At 41.9% G+C, this 15638-nt stretch overlaps 2 protein-coding genes across 9 annotated transcripts in view; one reads left to right on the top strand and one right to left on the bottom strand.

Moving 5' to 3' along the window:
- SMIM10L1 (small integral membrane protein 10 like 1) overlaps positions 1–15638 on the bottom strand; it is a 278859-nt gene that overhangs the window by 163080 nt on the left and 100141 nt on the right. The gene's annotated exons all lie outside the window — the stretch shown is intronic.
- Positions 3–4233, top strand: LOC129010817 (basic salivary proline-rich protein 3-like). The gene is made up of 4 exons (XM_054445350.1): positions 3–349; positions 1285–1320; positions 1803–2964; positions 4116–4233. The coding sequence occupies exons 1-3, from the start codon at positions 286–288 to the stop codon at positions 2945–2947; spliced, it is 1245 nt and encodes a 414-aa protein (XP_054301325.1). The 5' UTR covers positions 3–285; the 3' UTR covers positions 2948–2964; positions 4116–4233.

Genomic DNA, 15638 nt, shown 5'->3' with positions numbered 1-15638 from the left:
GCTTGGACACAGTTCCTTTAAAACCTTTGTTCAAGTCATAGTTGTACCTTTTAGATATAAGGCACAAACAACATCCAACCCAACCGGTCCCTCTGGGCTAAAGTCCCAGAGAGAAATAAGGGATATGCCTGACCTGCAGTGAGCAAAGCAGAACCCAGTCTCTGAGGTGGTGAGGCCCACCCAGTGTGCAGCTCAAAGGTGCCACTGTTCTGCTTCTCTTTATAAAGGGAGCTGCCACGTTTCTCCCAGCACAGAGTTGGGAGTGACCCCAGAGCCTCCAGAAAGATGCTGCTGATTCTGCTGTCAGTGGCCCTGCTGGCCCTGAGCTCAGCTCAGAGCTTAAATGGAGGTAAGACAGAAGGAGGAGAAGATGCGGTGACTGCTTGGGGCTTAGGAGGTGATAGTTGTAATTATGAGGAAGAGAGGAGAATGAAAATACAGATGGGGCTGCAGAGTTTTCATGCCTAGGATCAGGAGACCTGTTGTGCCCTCACTCCACACCAAGGGCTTATAATTTATTTAATGTACAATGAAAATCCAATAAAGAATTTGTACCAGGGGAATGAGAAGGTAAGATTTGCATTTATAGAGAGATAGAACTGTGCTGTGAAGAATGCAGTGGAGAATGCAAGGCAGATTCAGGAAAATCCAGCTGTGAAGATCCTATACTGATCTCAGTAAGTACACAGGGATGATGGTGGCCTTGCTCTACCTGGTGGATCAGCATTGATGATGGAGATAAACACACATTAGAGATACTGCAGAGACAGAACTGGATAAAACACTTACCTGTGTCTAACTACAGATATAGACACATCAGAGCCAATCATTGTCATTTTTCTCTCCCCTACACACAGTATTTCAATGAGCTGGGAGTGGTATGGGTAAGATTGTATTGAAGTGATTACTTCTGGTTACCCCAATTGAGAAAGCATGTGTACATAAGCAATGTATTTATAGGAGATGGAGGGCATAAGAACACCAAAATATCACATTGAAGTACCTGGCATGTGTAAACTAAATTAGCATTAAGTCTTGAGGGATGCTAGGGAGGGAAAAAAGGGGCTCTTCTATATGGAGTTCATGGCTGTTGCTCTGTGTGGTAACAACCCTGCCTCCCCTTACACCTTCCTCCCCTTCCAGCAGCTTCACAGATGGTAGTTGACAAGCTAACCTAGGGGATGCATGGGGTGTGGTGAGAAGTCCCCTTTCCCTGTAGAACACCTGTGAATCTTGCAAGATTGGAGATGTAACCTTTCCCATCATCCTGTGCTTCTCTTCTAGATGTCAGCCAGGAAGAATCTCCCTCCATAAGATCAGGTAAATCCCAATTCATTCTCAATCTGTTTTAGTTCTCTTTTTCTGCTTATGAATGGATCAGTTCTCCAGTGTCTTCTCACCAACATTTTCCTTTCAGGAATTGATTAATGTTAGTCCCCTTAATAATGTAGGCAGTCTTCATGCAACCTTGATTTTGGGGACCATAGGCAGGGCCACCAAATTGAATGGCAGAGATGTTTGGCTTAGAAGAAAACAGGAGTGGGTTGACTTCCCTCTTGCCAGGAGTGCCTGCTGGGAGATGACAGACAAACGGGCAGTGTCCTTATTCTGACTCCTCCTTATACTGAGAGCCCCTCAACTGCTTCCTTCTTCCCCAGCATTCCACTCCACAGTTCTAGGGCTTCACTGAAAATGCAAAGAAATTAGTGTCTTATTTTTGTGCATTTCCCCATTTAGCTGCATTACTGTAAAAATTTGTGGCAACTATTCAGTGAATGCCCTGTGTCCCCCACCTCCTCCAGGAAAGCCAGAAAGACCAGCCCCACAAGGAGGCAACCAGCCCCAAGGTCCCCCACCTCATCCAGGAAAGCCAGAAGGACCACCCCCACAAGGAGGAAACCAGTCCCAAGGTCCCCCAGCTCGTCCAGGAAGGCCAGAAGGACCACCTCCACAAGGAGGAAACCAGTCCCAAGGTCCCCCACCTCGTCCAGGAAGGCCAGAAGGACCACCCCCACAAGGAGGAAACCAGTCCCAAGGTCCCCCACCTCGTCCAGGAAGGCCAGAAGGACCACCCCCACAAGGAGGCAACCAGTCCCAAGGTCCCCCACCTCGTCCAGGAAGGCCAGAAGGACCACCCCCACAAGGAGGCAACCAGTCCCAAGGTCCCCCACCTCGTCCAGGAAGGCCAGAAGGACCACCCCCACAAGGAGGAAACCAGTCCCAAGGTCCCCCACCTCGTCCAGGAAAGCCAGAAGGACCACCCCCACAAGGAGGAAACCAGTCCCAGGGTCCCCCACCTCGTCCAGGAAAGCCAGAAGGACCACCCCCACAAGGAGGAAACCAGTCCCAGGGTCCCCCACCTCGTCCAGGAAAGCCAGAAGGACCACCCCCACAAGGAGGAAACCAGTCCCAGGGTCCCCCACCTCGTCCAGGAAAGCCAGAAGGACCACCCCCACAAGGAGGAAACCAGTCCCAAGGTCCCCCACCTCGTCCAGGAAGGCCAGAAGGACCACCCCCACAAGGAGGAAACCAGTCCCAAGGTCCCCCACCTCGTCCAGGAAAGCCAGAAAGACCACCCCCACAAGGAGGAAACCAGTCCCAAGGTCCCCCACCTCGTCCAGGAAAGCCAGAACGACCACCCCCACAAGGAGGCAACAAACCTCAAGGTCCTCCACCTCATCCAGGAAAGCCAGAAGGACCACCCTCACAAGGAGGCAACAAACCTCAAGGTCCCCCACCTCGTCCAGGAAAGCCACAAGGACCACCCCCACAAGAAGGTAATAAACCTCAACGTCCCCCACCTCCAGGAAAGCCACAAGGACCACCCCCACCAGGAGGCAATCCCCAGCAGCCTCCGCCACCTCCTGCTGGAAAGCCCCAGGGACCACCTCCACCTCCTCAAAGGGGCAGACCACCCAGACCTACCCAGGGACACCCTCCCCAGTAATCAAGGTTCAATGACAGGTATGATTCCAGTTTATTCTTCACCAAGTGCTCTAAGTGTTACAGTTCTCCGACTTTATTGTGCCAAGGAATCAACTAAAAACCCATTGACTTTGTATTGTCCTAGAACCCATTTCTAAAGATTTGTATTCAGATACTCTGGAATAGGGTAAGAAGACCCTGTATTTCTAACAAACTCTTTAAGGAACTCTGATGTTGAGATACAACATACCATACAATCTGTCTTAAATTGTGTTGGCAATGAGGAAGTAGTACCATGTCCATTCTTGGCGCTCTGTTTTCTGTCCACAAACTCAGAGACCTTGCATTTAAAGTTTTCACCTGAGCACTGTTTGCTCAGTCCTGCCTCACACCAGCCTCTCAAGTCCAGTATTCCTGCCAAATGGTCCCTGATCTTTCAGCAGCTAAATGGTGTCTCATTTTTTAGATACTTAGTTTTCAGTAAGTACATTATTAAGCTAACAAAACATATCTAATGGAATGGAAAAATATGAAGCTAATTTTAAAGGCATAACTCATCCTACCCACCTTCCTTCCTTCCAAAAGCTACCACTGTTGACTTTATGGGATCTTCTCTTTGAAATATTTATGTGTGCACAGACATACAGCATTCTTTTCCCCTACCACTAATACCATAACTTATATGCAGGCATATATGGTAGTCATTTAAAAATACACTTCTTGAAAATTTCCACATCATTTTATGAAGCTAAATACATCTCTTCAGTGGTTTTCTGTTTGCTTTTACAATTTTATGCTACTCCATTGTGTGGCTGCACCATGATTTCTTTAACCAATCCCTGTCACTGGACACTGAGGGTGGTTTCATCTTGTCACTATTATAAAATATGTTCTGATTATCATCTGTGTAAATATATCCCTGAACAAATTCAACAGCAATGAGTCATAACCACCTAAGGATGATCTTTTCTCTTCATCTTCTAAGCAACAATTTGGAGCACATTGTGTGCAAGGGCATCAAAAGAGTGAACACAGAAAAAATTAGGAAAGAATCACAGGAGGTTGAAGGGATGGGGAGAGAGGATGGGCTCTCATGTACTCTACTGCAGTAAGGAATTAGACAGTGAGGAATTAGACATTTCCTGCCATGTCAAGTCTGCTGTATGAACTTCCCTGTTTGTTTGTTTCAGGAAGTGAATAAGAAGATGACAGTGATTCAAATGATTCAAATGCCATGACATTGGAGGAAGGTGGTCATTTCATAGCTCTACCTTTAATATACCAATAAAATAAACAGCTCGCAATTTCTGATTGTGTGTCTTTTTCTCAGTGTTTGTGAATGTGGAGTGTGAGGACCAAGAACACATTATAAGAACATCTAGGACCCCTTCTCTTTGATGCTTCCAGGGAGATTCCCTCCTCTTTAATCCTAATTTAGCCAGCTGCCATGAAAAATGTTTTACTGTTTATCTCCTTCCATGACTTCTATTTTTCTTTTTCTGAAATGGAGTCTTGCTCTATCACCTAGGTTGGAGTGCAGTGGCATAATCTTGGCTCACTACAACCTGCGTCTCCTGGATTCAAGCTATTCTCCTACTTCACCCTTCACAGTAGCTGGGATTACAGGATCCCACCATCATTCCTGGGTAATTTTTGTAATTTTATGTGAGATGGGGTTTCACTCTGTTGGCCAGACTAGGATAGAACTTCTGACTTCAGGTCATCCGCTTGCCTCAGCCTCCAAATATGTTGGGATTACAGGAGTGAGCCACCACGCCTGGCCCTTCTCTGGCTTCTACAGCATAAATTGAAATTTTAAAATTATTTTCAGATTGTTTACTGATATTCCAGTAATTTTAAGGACAAAAAACACAACAAATGGAAAATAAGTCACAGAAGCTAAAAGAAATCCTTATAATTTCTAAGAAACTGAGTTTGGTTTCAAGGGAATGAATATGGTTCTATGCTTCTTATCCCCAGAACCCTCTCTATCCCATTGACCCTATTTTAACAGTGATCACTTCCCTCCCTCCCTATGTTCCTCACCTTTCTTTAATGAAACCTGAATGGATTTCACAAGGAGGCAGCATGACTTTTAGGAGGAAAGAATTGGGACAGTCTCAGATTTTAGTTAAGACATAACTCTTTCTTGCTAGCTCTGAACTCTTAAAAAGCTACTTGGTCTCTCAGAGCTGCAATTTCCTCATCTACAATGAGAAGAATCATAACAACTACCTTAGAGTATGGAGACTATTCAGATAACATACATACCAAAAACCTTGCAGAGATTGGCATGTCTGCTTCTCAAGCAAGGAAGGTTCAATATTAGAAAACTGCCCCTGTGCCCACCGATAGCCTCAGATAATTCACTATGAATTTCAGAAAAATTGGAATAGAAGTATCTTGCCATAATTACCACCAAGTTGAGCAACCCACATTCAGTTCAATCCCAGTTCTCTGGCTTCTCTCCTATTACTGTAGTTGAAGCCTCCCTACCCCTATCTCTTACCTTCCCTCATAACTCTGAACCACATTACCCAATCAAGGATTTTGCTTTTGCGTGTGACCCTTTTGTCTCCTGATTCTTATATCTATGCTCTATGGGATTACTTCAATCAGCAAAAACCTGCTGAAACATCACCCATTTCTACAGAGGTTTTGCTAAGACTCTTTTGTTCTTTCAACTTCAAGTCTGTCAAGGTCATCTACTGCCTCCATTCTACTCATTTCAGGAATCAATTCTCAGTCCTGCATCTCCTGTGACCCCTCAGCAGTTTAACATCATTGATCCTACCCTTCTTTGGGGAACACTCTATCAGTCTTTCCAGGAAACTCCTGTTCTCTTCCCTGGTTTCTCCTACCTCTGTCTCTCCCCTTCTACAACTACAGAGTTACTCCTCTTCCAACTCTATTTGGTCTTGGTAAATTATTCTCCAATTAATTAAGGAAACTAGGATTTATTCTAGATTCTTTTCCTCTTACATCACATTACATCTAGTCAAATCAGCTATGTTATCATTGTGAAGTTCAAGCTTCAAAATAATTTCTGACTGCAGCCAGTTTCATCACTTTCATATCTATCAGCCCATCTAAGCAAGCCTCATCTGCAGTTTACACCAAATAGTTCTATTTATTTCACAACAGTCAATCACCCACCTTGGCCGTTTAAAAATTATATTACTTTTCTATGTTTTCCAGTTGATGGCCACACTTTTACTCTCTAAGAACAAGATGCTAATTTTCAACTATGCTAAAGTCCTATGTATTGAGCCCTAACTATCTCTGGAATTGGTGGCTGCTCTATACCTAATTCATTCTGCTATGGCCACACTGGTCATTGCCTCTTCTTTTTAATGGTGAGGATGAGGGAGCAGTATGACTAGAGTTTCTGTTAGTTTTTAAAAAATTTTATTTGCACAAATGTATGTATTACAAGTTTGGTTTTGTTACATAGATTGCATAGTGCATATGTCACAGCATTAGGGTATTCATTATTCAAATAACAAACACTGTATTTATTAATTAATATCCCAGTATTCAACCCCTCTGCCTTCCACTTCCAAGTCTTCATTGTGTATTATTTCACTCTCTTCATCTGTGCATACACATTCTTTAGCATCCACTTATGAGTGAGAATGTGTTATATTTCATTTCCTGTATCTAGCCTGTTTTGCTTAAGAAAATGACCCCCAGTTCCATCCATATTGCCACAATATATGTGATTTCATTCACTCTTTATGAGTGAGTGGTATGGCATTGGGTATATATAATTACATTTTTAACCTAATCATTCATTAATGGACACTTTGGTTGATTCAATATCTTTGTTCCCGTGAATGTTGCTACAATAAACATACAGATAAAGGTATGCATTTGATACACTGACTATTTTTCCTTTGGGAAGATACCCAGAAGTAGGATTGCTCAATGGAAATGTAGTTCTAGTTTTAGTTCTTTGAGAAATCACAGTTCTCCATAGAAGGTGTACTAATTTACATTCCCACCAAGGGTGTATAAGAGTTCTTCTTTCTCCATATCTTTGCCAACATCTCTTCAGTTTTTTGCCCTTTTAATCATAGTCATTCTGACTGAGGTAAGATGACATCTCATTATGGTTTTCTTTTCTTTTCTTTTTTATTATACTTTAAGTTCTGGGATACATGTGCAGAGAAGGTGCAGGTTTGTTACATAGGTATACATGTGCCATGGTGGTTTGCTTCACCCATCAACCCATCATCTAGGTTTTAAGCCCCACGTGCATTAGGTATTTCCCCTAATGCTATCCCTACCCTTGCCTCCTGCCCCCTGAAAGGCCCCGGTGTGTGATGTTCTCCTCCCTGTGTCCCTGTGTTCTCATTGTTCAACTCCCACTTATGAGTGAGAACATGTGGTGTTTGGTTTTTTGTTCCTGTGTTAGTTTGCTGAGAATGATGGTTTCCAGCTTCATCCAAGTCCCCGCAAAGAACATGACTTCATCCTTTTTTATGGCTGCATAGTATTCCATGGTGTATATGTGCCACATTTTTTTTATCCAGTCTATCATTGATGGGCATTTTGGTTGATTCCAAGTCTTTGGTCTTGTAAATAGCACAGCAATAAATATACGTGTGCATGTGTCTTTATAGTAGAGAGATTTATAATCGTTTGGGTATATACCCAGGAATGGGATTGCTGGGTCAAATTATATTTCTGATTCCAGATCCTTGAGGAATTGTCACACTGTCTTCCACAATGGTTGAAGTAATTTACACTCGCACCAGCAGTGTAAAACTGTTCCTATTTCTCCACATTCTCTCCAGAATCTGTTGTTTTCTGACTTTCTTTTTTTTTTTTTTGGAGACAGAGTCTGGCTCTGTCACCAGACTGGAGTGCAGTGGCCTGATCTCAACTCACTGCAACCTCTGCCGCCTGGGTTCAAGTGATTCTCCTGCCTCAGCCTCCTGAGTAGGTGGGATTACAGGTGCACGCCACCATGCCTGGCTAATTTTTGAATTTTTTCTTTTTTCTAGACAGAGTTTTGTTCTTTTTTGCCCAGGCTGGAGTGTAATGGCATGATCTTGGCTCACTGCAACCTCTGCCTCCCGGGTTCCAGCGATACTCAGCCTCCTGAGTAGCTGCAATTACAGACATGCACTACCATGCCCGGTTAGTTTTGTATTTTTAGCAGAGACAGGGTTTCACCATGTGGGTCAGGCTGGTCTCAAACTCCTAACTTCACCTAACTCCACCCTCCTCAGCCTACCAAATGCTGGGATTACAGGCATGAGCCATTGTACCTGGCCTGTTTCCTGACTTTTTAATAATCACCATTCTAACTAGCATGAGATGGTGTCTCATTGTGGTTTTGATTTGCATTTCTATAATGATCAGTGATGATGAGCTCTTTTTCATGTTTGTTGGCCACATAAATGTCTTCTTTTGAGACATGTCTGTTCATATCCTTCACCCACTTTTTGATATGGTTGTTATTTTCTTGTAAATTTGTTTAAGTTCCTTGTAGATTCTGGAAATTAGACTTTGTCAGATGGATAGATTGCAAAATTTTTCTCCCATTCTCTTGGTTCCCTGTTCACTGTAATGATAGTGTCTTTTTTTTAATATTTTTTTCACCTTACATAAACTTTTATATATATATTTATTTATTTATTTATTATTATTATACTTTAGGTTTTAGGGTACATGTGCACAATGTGCAGGTTAGTTACATATGTATACATGTGCCATGCTGGTGCGCTGCACCCATTAACTCATCATTTAGCATTAGGTATATCTCCCAATGCTATCCCTCCCCCCTCCCCCCACCCCACAACAGTCCCCGGAGTGTGATGTTCCCCTTCCTGTGTCCATGTGTTCTCATTGTTCAATTCCCACCTATGAGTGAGAATATGTGGTGTTTGGTTTTTTGTTCTTGCGATAGTTTACTGAGAATGATGATTTCCAGTTTCATCCATGTCCCTACAAAGGACATGAACTCATCATTTTTTATGGCTGCATAGTATTCCATGGTGTATATGTGCCACATTTGCTTAATCCAGTCTATCATTGTTGGACATTTGGCTTGGTTCCAAGTCTTTGCTATTGTGAATAGTGCCGCAATAAACATACGTGTGCATGTGTCTTTATAGCAGCATGATTTATAGTCCTTTGGGTATATACCCAGTAATGGAATGGCTGGGTCAAATGGTATTTCTAGTTCTAGATCCCTGAGGAATCGCCACACTGACTTCCACAATGGTTGAACTAGTTTACAGTCCCACCAACAGTGTAAAAGTGTTCCTATTTCTTCACATCCTCTCCAGCACCTGTTGTTTCCTGACTTTTTAATGATTGCCTTTCTAACTGGTGTGAGATGGCATCTCATTGTGGTTTTGATTTGCATTTCTCTGATTGCCAGTGATGGTGAGCATTTTTTCATGTGTTTTTTGGCTGCATAAATGTCTTCTTTTGAGAAGTGTCTGTTCATATACTACAAGGCTACAGTAACCAAAACAGCATGGTACTGGTACCAAAACAGAGATATAGATCAATGGAACAGAACAGAGCCCTCAGAAATAACGCCGCATATCTACAACTATCTGATCTTTGACAAACCTGAGAAAAACAAGCAATGGGGAAAGGTTTCCCTATTTAATAAATGGTGCTGGGAAAACTGGCCAGCCATATGTAGAAAGCTGAAACTGGATCCCTTCCTTACACCTTATACAAAAATCAATTCAAGATGGATTAAAGACTTAAACGTTAGACCTAAAACCATAAAAACCCTAGAAGAAAACCTAGGCATTACCATTCAGGACATAGGCATGGGCAAGGACTTCATGTCTAAAACACCAAAAGCAATGGCAACAAAAGCCAAAATTGACAAATGGGATCTAATTAAACTAAAGAGATTCTGCACAGCAAAAGAAACTACCATCAGAGTGAACAGGCAACCTACAAAATGGGAGAAAATTTTCGCAAGCTACTCATCTGACAAAGGGCTAATATCCAGAATCTACAATGAACTCAAACAAATTTACAAGAAAAAAACAAACAACCCCATCAAAAAGTGGGCGAAGGATATGAACAGATAGTGTGTTTCACTGTACAGAAGCTGTTTAGTTTAATTAGATCCGCTTTGTCAATTTTGGCTTTTCTTGCAATTGCTTTAGGTGTTTCAGTCATGAAGTTTTTGTCCGTGCCCATGTCCTGAATGGTATTGTCCAGGTGTTCTTCCAGGGTTTTTATGGTTTTTGGTCTGATGTTTAAGTCTTTAATCCATCTTGAGTTAATTTTTGTGTAAGGTGTAAGGAAGGGGTCCAGTTTCAGTTTTCTGCATATGGCTAGCCAGTTTTCCATACACCATTTATTAAACAGGGAATCCATTCCCCATTGCTAGTTTTTGTCAGGTTTGTCAAAGAGCAGATGGTTGTAAATGTGTGGCGTGATTTCTGAGGCCTCTGTTCTGTTCTATTGGTCTATATATCTGTTTTGGTACCAGTACCATGCTGTTTTGGTTACTATAGCCTTGTAGTATAGTTGAAATCAGGTAGCATGATGCCTCTAGCTTTGTTCTTTTTGCTTAGTATTGTCTTGGCTATATGGACTCTTTTTGGTTCCATATGAAAATTTAAAGTAGTTTTTTCTAATTCTCTGAAGAAAGTCAATGGTAGCTTGATGTGAATAGTGTTGAATCTATAAATTACTTTGGGCAGTATGGCCATTTTCACAATATTAATTCTTCCTGTCCATGAGCATGGAATGCTTTTCCATTTGTTTCTGTCCTCTCTGACTTCCTTGAGCAGTGGTTTGTAGTTCTCCTTGTAGAGGTCCTTCACGTCCCTTGTAACTTGTATTCCTAGGTATTTTATTTCTTGTGTCAATTGTGAATGGGAGTTCCCTCATGATTTGGCTCTCTGCTTGTCTGTTGTTGGTGTATAGGAATGCTTGTGATTTTTGCACATGGATTTTGTATCCTAGGACTTTGCTGAAGTTGCTTATTAGCTTAAGGAGTTTTGGGGCTGAGACCATGGGGTTTTCTAAACATACAATCATGTCATCTGCAAACAGATTCAATTAGACTTCCTCTCTTTCTATTTGCATACCCTTATTTCTTTCTCTTGCCTAATTGCCCTGGCCAGAACTTCCAATACTATATTGAAGAGGAGTGGAGACAAAGGGCATTCTTGTCTTGTGCCAGTTTTCAAAGAGAATGCTGCCAGTTTTGCCCATTCTGTATGATATTTGCTATGGGTTTTTCATAAGTAATTCTTAATATTTTGAGATGTGTTCCATCAATACTTAGTTTATTGAGTATTTTTAGAATGAAGAGGTGTTGAATTTCGTCAAAGGCCTTTTCTGCATCTATTGAGATAATCATTTGGTTTTTGTCATTTGTTCTGTTTATGTGATGGATTATGTTTATTGATTTCTGTTTGTTGCACCAGCCTTGCATCCCAGGGATGAAGTTGACTTGATCATGGTGGATAAGCTTTTTGATGTGCTGCTGGATTCGGTTTGCCAGTATTTTATTGAGGATTTTTTCATTGATGTTCATCAGGGATATTGGTCTAAAATTTTCTTTTCTTGTTGTGTCTCTTGTAGGTTTTGGTATTAGGATGATGCTGGCCTCATAAAATGAGTTAGGAAGGAGTACCTCTTTTTCTATTGTTTGGAATAGTTCCAGAAGGAATGGTACCAGCAGCTCTTTGTACCTCTGGTATAATTAGGCTGTGAATCCATCTGGTCCTGGGCTTTTTGTTTGTTTGTATGTTATTAATTACTCCTTCAATTTCAGAACTTGCTATTGGTCTATTCAGGGATGTGACTTCTTCCTGGCTTAGTCCTGGGAGGGTGAATGTGTCCAGGAATTTACTCATTTTTTCTAGATTTTCTAGTTTATTTGTGTAGAGGTGTTTATGGTATTCTCTGATGATAGTTTGTATTTCAGTGGGACAGTGGTAATATCCCCTTTATCTTTTTTTGTGTCTATCTGATTCTTTTCTCTTTTCTTCTTTATTAGTCTGGCTAGTGTTCTATTTATTTTGTTAATCTTTTCAAAAAACCAGCTCCTGGATTCATTGATTTTTTGAAGAGTTTTTCGTGTCTCTCTCTCCTTCAGTTCTGCTCTGATCTTAGTTATTTCTTGTCTCCTGCTAGCTTTTGAATTTGTTTGCTCTTGCTTCTCTAGCTCTTTTAATTGTGATATTAGGGTGTCAATTTTTTATCATTCTTGCTTTCTCTTGTGGGCATTTAGAGCTATAAATTTCCATCTAAACATGGTTTTAATTGTGTCCCAGAAATTCTGGTACATTGTGTCTTTGTTCTCATTGGTTTCAAATAACTTATTTATTTCTGTCTTAATTCTGGAAAAGCTTGCTTAGTTTCCATGTAGTCATGTGTTTTTGAGTGAGTTTCCTAACCCTGAGTTGTAATTTGATTGCACTGTGGTCTGAGAGACTCTTTGTTATGATTTCCATTCTTTTGCATTTGCTTAGGAGGTTTTACTTCCAGTTATGTGGTCAATTTTAGAATAAGTGTGATGACAAGCTGAGAAGAATGTATATTCTGTTGATTTTGGGTGGAGAGTCAAGTAGTTATCTGTTATGTCCACTTGGTCCAGAGCTGAGTTTAAGTCCTGAATATCCGTGTTAATTTTCTGTCCTTTATCTGTCTAATATTGACAATGGGGTGTTAAAGTCTTCCACTATTATTGTGTGTGAATTTAAGTCTCTTTGTAGGTCTCTACGAACTTGCTTCAGGCATCTGGGTGTGTATATATTTAGGACAGTTAGCTCTTCTTGTTGCATTGATCTTTTTACCATTATGCCCTTTGTTTCTTTTGATCTTTGCTGGTTTAAAGTCTGTTTTATCAAGACTAGGATTGCAACTCCTGCTTTTTTTTGCTTTCCATTTGCTTTGTAAATATTCCTCCATCCCTTTATTTTGCGCCTATGTGCATCTTTGCATGCGAGGTGGGTCTCCTGAGTACAGCACACTGATGGGTCTTGACTCTTTATCCAATTTGCCAGTCTGTGTCTTTTAATTGGGGCATTTAGTCCATTTACATTTAAGGTTAATATTGTTATGTGTGAATTTGATTCTGTCATTATGATGCTAGCTGATTATTTTGCCCATTAGCTGATGTGGTTTTTCATTATGTTGGTGGTCTTTACAATTTGGTATGTTTTTGTAGTTGTTGGTACCAGTTTTTCCTTTCCATGTTTACTGCTTCCTTCAGGAGCTCTTGTAAGGCAGGTCTGGTGGTGACAAAATCTCTCAACATTTGCTTGTCTGTAAAGGATTTTATTTCTTCTTCCCTTATGAAGCTTAGTTTGGCTTGATATAAAATTCTGGGTTGAAAATTCTTCCTAAGAATTTTGAGTATTGGCCCCCACTCTCTTCTGGCTTACAGGGTTTCTGCAGAGAGATCCACTGTTAGTCTAATGGGCTTCCCTTTGTGGGTAACCCAACCTTTCTCTCTGGCTACCCTTAACATTTTTTCCTTAATTTCAGCCTTGGTGAATCTGATGATTATATGTTTTGGGGTTGCTCTTCTCGAGGAGTATCTTTGAGGTGTTCTCTATATTTCTTGAATTTGAATGTTGGCCTGTCTTGCTTGGTTGGGGAATTTCTCCTGGATAATATCCTGCAGAATGTTATCCAACTTGGTTCCGTTCTCCCCGTCACTTTCAGGTACACCAATCAAATGTAGGTTTGATCTTTTCACATAGTCCCATATTTCTTTGAGGCTTTTTCATTCCTTTTCATTCTTTTTTTTCTAATCTTGTTTTCACATTTTATTTCTTTAGGTTGACCTTCAATCTCTGACATCCTTTCTTCTGCTTGTTCAATTCAGCTATTGGTACTTGTGTATGCTTCACAAACTTCTTGTGCTGTGTTTTTCAGCTCCATCAGGTCATTTATGTTTTTCTCTAAACTGGCTATTCTAGTTAGCCATTAGTCTAATCTTTTTTCAAGGTTCTTAGCTTCCTAGTATTGGGTTAGAACATGCTCCTTTAGCTCAGATGAGTTTTTATTACCCACCTTCTGAAGCCTACGTCTGTCAATTTGTCAAACTCATTCTCTGTCCAGTTTTGTTCCCTTGCTGTCAAGGAGTTATGATCATTTGGAGGAGAAGAGGCATTCTGGTTTTTGCAATTTTCAGGCTTTTTGCACTGGTTTCTCCCCATCTTCGTGGATTTATCTATGAAGATTTATCAAAGACCAAAGACTTTGATGTTGGTGACTTTCGGATGGGGTTTTGGTGAGGATGACTTTTTTGTTGATGTTAATACTATTCCTTTCTGTTTGTTAGTTTTCCTTCTAACAGTTAGGTCCCTCTGCTGCAGGTCTGCTGGAGTTTGTTGGAGGTCCACTCTAGACCCTACTTGTCTGGGTATCACCAGCAGAGGCTGCAAAACAGCAAAAATTGCTACCTGTTCCTTCCTCTAGAAGCTTTGTCCCAGAGGGGCACCCAGTGGATGCCAGCCAGAACTCTCCTGTATAAGGTGTCTGTTGACCCCTGCTGGGAGGTGTCACCCAGTCATGCACCACGGGGGTCAGGGACCTACAAGAGGAGGCAGTCTGTCCCTCCGCAGAGCTCGAGCACTGAGCTGGGAGATCTGCTGCTCTCTTCAGAGCTGGCAGGCAGGAACGTTTAAGTCTGCTGAGCTGTGCCCACAGCTGCCCCTTCCCCCAGGTACTCTGTCCCAGGGAGATGGGACTTTGATCTGTAAGCCCCCAAGTGGGTCTGCTGCCTTTCTTTCAGAGATGCGCTGCCCAGAGAGGAAGAATCTAGAGACACAGTCTGGCTATAGTGGCTTTGCCAAGCTGCAGTGGGCTCCACCCAGTTTGAACTTCCTGGTGGCTTTATTTATGCTGTGAGGGGAAAGCTGCCTACTGAAGCCTCAGTAATGGCAGGCACCCTTCCTCCCACCAAGCTGGAGTGTCCCAGGTGGACTTCAGACTGCTGTGGTGGCAGCAAGAATTTCAAGCCAGTAGATCTTAGCTTTCTGGGCTCTGTGGGAGTGGGAATCACTGAGCTAGACCATTTGGCTCCCTGGCTTCAACTCCCTTTCCAGGGGAGTGAACTGTTCTGCCTTGCTGGTGTTCCAGGTGCTCTTGGGGTTAGAAAGGAAACTCCTGCAGCTAGCTTGGAGTCTGCCCAAATGGCCACCCAGTTTTGTGCTTGAAACCCAGGGCCCTGGTTGCATAGGCACTGGAGGGAATCTCCTGGTCTGCCGGTTGTGAAGACCATGGAAAAAGCATAGTATCTGGGCTGGAATGCACTGTTCCTGAGGGAGTTTCCCAACTCCTTGCACTTCCCGAGTGAGGCGACACCCTACCTTGCTTCTGCTTGTCTTCCATGGGCTGCACCCACTGTCTAACCAGTCCCAGTGAGATGAGCTGGGTACCTCAGTTGGAAATGCAGAAATCAACTGCCTTCTGCATTGATCTTGCTGGGAGCTGCAGACCAGAGCTGTTTCTACATCATGACTGCTTTTTTAAAGTGGAATCTTCAAGATCTTTCTTATCATTAAGATTTAATTAAAGTTGATATAGGTCTTTTTCATTTATTGTGTTGGGCACTCTGTATTTCAAGAGGGTCTCCTTTCCCAGGCCCTGCAGTTTAGAGGGGGCTCCACAAAAATACCAAAATCAAAGGCATTGTTCATTCTTTTTATTCTCATTAGTAAGTATTTTTAAAGTTCATAAATAAAACATAGAAATTATAG

The sequence above is a fragment of the Pongo pygmaeus genome, chromosome 10, assembly GCF_028885625.2.
Source record: "Pongo pygmaeus isolate AG05252 chromosome 10, NHGRI_mPonPyg2-v2.0_pri, whole genome shotgun sequence".
NCBI lineage: Eukaryota > Metazoa > Chordata > Mammalia > Primates > Hominidae > Pongo > Pongo pygmaeus.
This window is presented reverse-complemented; position numbering and strand designations above follow the sequence as displayed.